The following is a 6,208-nucleotide window of genomic DNA, read 5'->3' as shown; positions in this document are numbered from 1 at the left end:
TCTTCAAAGGAACGGCGGTGGTTAACGGAGAGTTCAAGGAGCTGAGCCTGGATGATTTCAAAGGGAAATACCTGGTTCTCTTCTTCTACCCCCTGGACTTGTGAGTGCGGGTTTCTCCCCTTCCCCACGGGCCTGCTGCCCTGCTGAAGGTCATCGGAAGCACTGCATAGCCGTGCTGTATGATGTGGCTGGTTTGCTGCTGTTGGGGCGAACCTTGCAAGGCAGATGTGTGTGTTTCTAGAGCGTGAGTGATAAGATTTGGGGCCACATGGCCCCTGTGTGTTAAAGGAATGGATGTGGGGGGTGTAGAGCATCGTACAGCTGCCAGGACTGCTTCAGGAAGTAGATGCAGCCTTACAAGTGTGGTTCCTCTTACATTGCCTTGCATCCTGGGGTTGCCTTCATTGAAATGTACCAAATAAATGGTTTATTTCCGAATAATAAAGCGGCTGCCCCATCCCTGGCAGTGTTCAAGGCCAGGTTGGACACAGGGGCTTGGAGCAACCTGCTCTAGTGGAAGGTGTCCCTGCCCGTGGCAGGGGTTGGAGCTGCAGGAGCTTTAAGGTCCCTTCCAACCCAAACCAGGCTGGGATTCTGTGATAGGATTTTTAAGCAGTGGAGCCAGCAGAACTGCAGCTAGACAGCTCCAGAGCAAAAGGTGAACAGATGGGGTTGAGTGTGTCCACAAGACTTGAATTGCATCCTGAGGTGTGTGTGGGCACATGGGGGAGGATTTAACCTGCAGTGCTTTTCTGCTGTAGTTCCCAAACTCTTCGTCTAGAGGGTGTCTAGCAAAGGCAGTTTCTCCATCACTGCAAAAATCCTGTCTAGAACCGAGAGCTGAAGACTGGTGTGGGAGCTCAGTGGCTGTGGCTTTGAGACTGAAATGAATCCTGAAGTGGGGGGGAAACATGGTTAAAACTGCCATGCTGAAGGAAACCCTCTGCTGCATTAGTGCCTAGAAACAGACCTGAGAGTCTTTTCAGTAAAACATTGAAAGGATTGCAGGATCATTACAGCCTGTTCTCTCTTCCCACCCAGCACCTTTGTCTGCCCCACAGAAATTGTGGCTTTCAGCGACAAAGCAAAGGAGTTCCGTGATGTGAACTGTGAAGTGGTGGCAGTGTCTGTGGATTCTCATTTTTGCCATCTGGCCTGGATAAATACACCACGAAAGGTATGAATCAAGCAGCTGTTTGGGGCTCTCTCTGTTGGTTTGTTGTCTGTTCACAAGAGATCCTGAGAAGAAGAGTGGAATAAAATACTGTGCTAATGCTGATTTCAGTAGACTGCTTAAAGTGATATGTGATTAACTTCTACATTTGATGACATAATTCCATCCTCAATGTTTGTTTTCTTGCTCTTTTCCTTAATAATTTGGGGAGGGGAGGTACCTTTGTTTTGCTGTCTTTATAGTCTTGTAGGTTACATCATATCCTTCTATGTTTATCTCAGAAGACAAATACTCTGTATACATGTCACTGTCCCAAGCTGCTTGTTGCAGCTGATGGTTTGTATGTGCCATTGCAGAAAGCAAACAGCAGCTCTTTAGTCATTATTAACTGATGCCTAATAGTGGTAGCTTCAGACTGGAAGCACAACAACCAGTTTATTGGAGCACTTATCATAGAATCCCAGGCTGGTTTGGGTTGGAATGGACCTTAGATTGTCTGGTTCTAACCCCCCTGCCACGGGCAGGGACACCTTCCACTAGAGCAGGTTGCTCCAAGCCCCTATGTCCAACCTGGCCTTGAACACTGCCAGGGATGGGGCAGCCACAGCTTCTCTGGGCACCCTGTGCCAGCGCCTCAGCACCCTCACAGGGAAGAGCTTCTTCCTCAGAGCTCATCTCAATCTCCCCTCTGGCAGGTTCAAGCCATTTCCCTTGTCCTGTCCCTACAGGCCCTTGTCCAAAGCCCCTCTTCAGGTTTCCTGTAATCCCTTTAGGCACTGGAGCTGCTTTAAGGTGTCCCCTTCAGGAGCCTTCTCTTCTCCAGGCTGACCCAGCCCAGCTCTCTCAGGCTTGTATTACTAACTCTCACTTGTTGAAGTGGTTCTACTTCTGTAGTACAAACAGAGGCCCTCAGCTTTCTTTGGGGAAGGAAGGTGACAGAGATGGCCTTTTGCTGGAGAGGAGCCTATTTCAGGTATATGTAAAAATACATGCTTTTGGCCACATAAAGCATCTCAGTACTTTGGTCAGCTGAAGAGAGCCAGGAGTGTCACGGGAAGGTGCGGAAGTGCCTGTGCCATCAGTTGTTTCCTGTGTGGACAGTGGTTTGTAGCAGTGCTCACAGACTGGGCTGCCTTCAGGTGCACAGTTCTGCCATTGCCACACCAGGGGAGGGAGGAGAGTTTGCTGGATTTAATATGGTAGCAAGAGCATTCAGTTTTCTGCATGCTTTGTTCAAAGCTCTAAGGTGTGACCATGGGCTGACTTCACTGCTTCATGCAGAAGCTGCTCAGTCAGGCGCTGCTCCATGCACATACAGCAAAACACCCTGCAGAGGGTGGAAAGAATTCCATGGTGGCACAGGCAGGAAGCTGACACCAGAGAAGCCAAGGCCTTGGTTTCTCCAAGAGATATCTGTGTGCAAAGCTCTGTGTAAGAGAATTCCATTGGTGACAAGGCTTTGGAGGGTCACGGTCCGAGTGACTGTGGTTACACAATGATTCACTGATGATGCCAGGAATAGAAAAGCTAACAAATTCCCTGCTTGTTTCAAGGGTAGAGATCTTATCTCTCCTGCAGTTCCAGTGTGTTGCAAAACTGAAAGAAGTCTTGCTTGACTCTCCAAATAGTATTTAAATTGATTTGGGGGAGGTAAAAATAGCGTGAGCACTGAATAGTGAGCAGCGGAACTCTGACATACTTAGTGTGGCTGTTGGAAGCCTTGTGCTTTCTCTGTTCCTAGGATGCAGATTTGTTTTCCCTTCCTGCCCCCCCATGTTCATCTTGTCTAATTTTGAGCACTTCAATATACAGTAGACATTTTTGTATTCAAAGCTCCTAAATAGGGCACAAGGGAAATCTTTCTGAAAATTGGACTTGTCATAGGAAGCCTTTTACCATCGAAATGGGCAGTTCCAAAATGCTCAGTGCAAAAGAAGCTTTCATGTTCCAAAGAAACCAAATATTCCTGTCTACATAAAAACAACAAAACAAATCAAAACCAACCCAACAACCACACACCCTCGCGTGTTTCCTTCCATGGAGCTAATGGCGTGGATGGGTTTTGTTGTATATCCTCAAGAGCACTGAATCCAACAGCTCAGGAAGGATAATCCTAAGAAGTGTTTTGTAACAAAATGGGATCTTCCTCTGTTCTCTAGAGTGGTGGTTTGGGCAAAATGAATATTCCAGTTCTGTCAGACCTCTCGAAACAAATCTCCCGGGATTACGGAGTGCTCCTGGAGGGACCTGGCATAGCACTGAGGTAAGGTGTGCCTGCTGATAACTCTACCCAGCCTCAACCACCGTGAGCCATGCTGTCACCTCCTGCAGGGGAAACTGCATGAGGATCAAGCAAGGACTGTGGGACGTTATTTTTCCAGCAGAGGTTCTGCTGGATCCCACCCCAGGAAAAGGGCACGTGGCTGTTTTGGCCATTGAGCTGAGATGGTTCCAGTAACTCCATGTTACTGAGGAAAACACAAGTAGGACAGAAGAGCATTTATGATTTTCTTTCATTTTTTCACAGTTTAGGTCTGTCCCTTCTTCCCTTTTCTTGTTTTTGTTTCCTTTCTTCTGAAGGGAGAAGAGACTGCCTTGACTTCTGTGTGAGAAGTTTCTGAAGCAGTTGTCCCAGAGGCCCCTACAGTCATTATCTAGAGAAGGAAATGCCAATTTTATTCCACCATGAGAATACTTTTTAAAAGCAAATAGTGGTCCCTGAGAAACAATGGACTGGGTGCGAGTCTTCTGGAGACCTTTAGTTCCTCATCCGAAGAGATGAGGAACTTCTATTATTTGTGTGTTGACAAATTAACTAGTCTGATAAGAGTGGGCTTTGGTTTTCACAAATGTTTATATGCACCAGGATTTAATGTAGTTGCTTCATGTGTAAGCAGCTCTTCACTCAGTACCTTCAGGTTTTCATAACAGAAAGACATGGGAAGGATGCCAGGATGTCAGCTGTCAATTTTGAAATATAGGTGGAGTGAAAAGTTCCACCTTTGTTATACATCTTTCTTGATTTAATAGTCTTCATGCATACTTTGTAATCTCACAGCAGCATACCCATTGACTGGTTCTTGCCTTCTGATCACTAACAAACACCAAGTCAAGACTTCGTATTGCTACTCCTAACTCTGATACATGCATCTAAGAAGGATTACCTTGCTGAAATAGTTGATCTAGTTTCTTGTGTTTGGTCTTGGAGCGTGATTCACATTCCCTAAATCCTTGCTCAATTACAGAGGTCTCTTCATCATTGATCCAAATGGGATCGTCAAGCATCTGAGTATCAACGATCTCCCCGTTGGCCGTAGTGTGGAAGAGACTCTTCGCTTGGTGAAAGCATTCCAGTTTGTGGAAACACATGGAGAGGTTTGCCCGGCAAACTGGACTCCAGACTCCCCTACAGTAAGTGTCTGCTAAATACCACTCCTCTAAATATAGCCACCGGCTTATTTTGGCACGTCTGGAGTGCTGAGAACCCCTGTAACGTGAGGTGCTGGATTCAAGCTGTGCCTGTTGTCTAAATCTGAGGCTGTTATCAGTTGGACCAGTTCAGTCTGTTTGTATGATACTAAATGTGTGATTTCTGTGAAGTCACTGATTTTCTTTTGAATGACACAAATTATATTTAAAACTCTAAATTTGACTTGGACTCACCACCAGTTGTGTTCAGATTTTTTTACTTACTTAATGCCCTGCTTAATATTTGGCAGGAAAAATGTGTTTTATACTTAAAGTTTGCAAGTAGGAGCTTGTACATCATTTAGGCTTTTCATCTTGCAACCAAGTGCAGAAACAGAAATAACATCATCTTTATTAACCATGCATGGATTTTCTTGGATAAAATGTCAAATCTGGTAAATTCCCTTATTTATAGTGTCTAATAACTAAACTTTCTTTTCTTGACAGATCAAACCAACCCCAGAAGCTTCTAAAGAATATTTTGAGAAAGTGCATAAATAAATACCCAAATATGTGGACAAAACTGTTGGTTACTATAAACAGAAGACATTAGGAAAGCAGCTGTGATTATGATTGGTAATAATAAAATCAAAGTTCTCATTTTCTCATGTTGAAGAAGAAATTAAATGCTGAACTAGTTACTGGCTCCCTTGTCTTGCTTTAAAAAGAAGGATTAAAACTGAGGCCCTCTCCCTTTTTGCAACTTCAGTTTCATGAGTATCTGTGACATAGTCTTCGTCCTGAATACAAGTACACAAAGTCGAGGTTTATCTCCCACTGGGTTTCCCCTCTTTCCTTGACTAGTTTTGGACCAGAAAGTGTCCCACGTTTTCCTTTCTCACAGGAAAAGCTGAATTCTGTAACAAGAGTTTAAAACCATGGGGACAATACAGAAAATAAAACATTGATACGTGGTTTGTGTTTAATGAATGTTGCAGAGGAAGAGATGAAGGTAACAAGTCAAACTGTAAATGCATTATAGCTTGAAATGAATGTAAATATGTGCCATTTTACTCTTGCATGTAGTCAAAGATGCAGGGCAGCTACAGAGGAGGGTTAACAAGCATGAAGGACTGATTCTGCTCGGGATGGTAAAAACTTGAACCCCAATAGTGTACTTACTGGAGCTTAACAAGTCTTCTGTCATTTGAAGCGTTGCTTGCTTGAATCTGTTAGTTGTAAACAATGAAGTTGAAAGCAATGCAGCATCTCTAGATATAATAATAAATCTTAACGCTGGCAAACAGCAGGTGTGTTGCTTTGCTTTTCTTTCACTTTTTTCCTGGATTCCTAGTTTTGAAGAGGTTGGGTAAGTCACATTGCCTTACAGGGTATCTTCTGTACCTTTGTTCACAGCAAGCAGTTAACTGCCACTGCCTTTGTGTACGCTGGTGAGCAGCCCATAGCAAGTAGTGGGTGTGCTAGTGGAGGGCTGCACCCCCAGAGCGTGAGCAGCAGGTTGAGGGAGGGGATTCTCCCCCTCTGCTGAGCCCTGGGGAGCCCCCCCTGCAGCCCTGATCCAGCTCTGGGGAACAGCACAAGAGGGACGTGGAGCTGCTGGAGAGA

At 45.0% G+C, this 6,208-nt stretch overlaps 1 protein-coding gene across 1 annotated transcript; it reads left to right on the top strand.

Moving 5' to 3' along the window:
- Nucleotides 1-8: 8 nt before the first annotated feature.
- Nucleotides 9-5,193, top strand: PRDX3 (peroxiredoxin 3; the record flags this gene model as incomplete). The annotated part of the gene is made up of 5 exons (XM_010013123.1): nt 9-100; nt 1,042-1,177; nt 3,334-3,437; nt 4,420-4,585; nt 5,090-5,193. Coding segments are annotated over 5 exons (552 nt in total), but the record flags the coding sequence as incomplete, so codon positions are not given.
- Nucleotides 5,194-6,208: the final 1,015 nt, after the last annotated feature.

The sequence above is a fragment of the Nestor notabilis genome, unplaced genomic scaffold, assembly GCF_000696875.1.
Source record: "Nestor notabilis isolate BGI_N333 unplaced genomic scaffold, ASM69687v1 scaffold24084, whole genome shotgun sequence".
Classification (NCBI taxonomy): domain Eukaryota; kingdom Metazoa; phylum Chordata; class Aves; order Psittaciformes; family Psittacidae; genus Nestor; species Nestor notabilis.
Note: the sequence above shows the minus strand (reverse complement) of the source record. Positions and strands in the feature narration are given on the sequence as shown.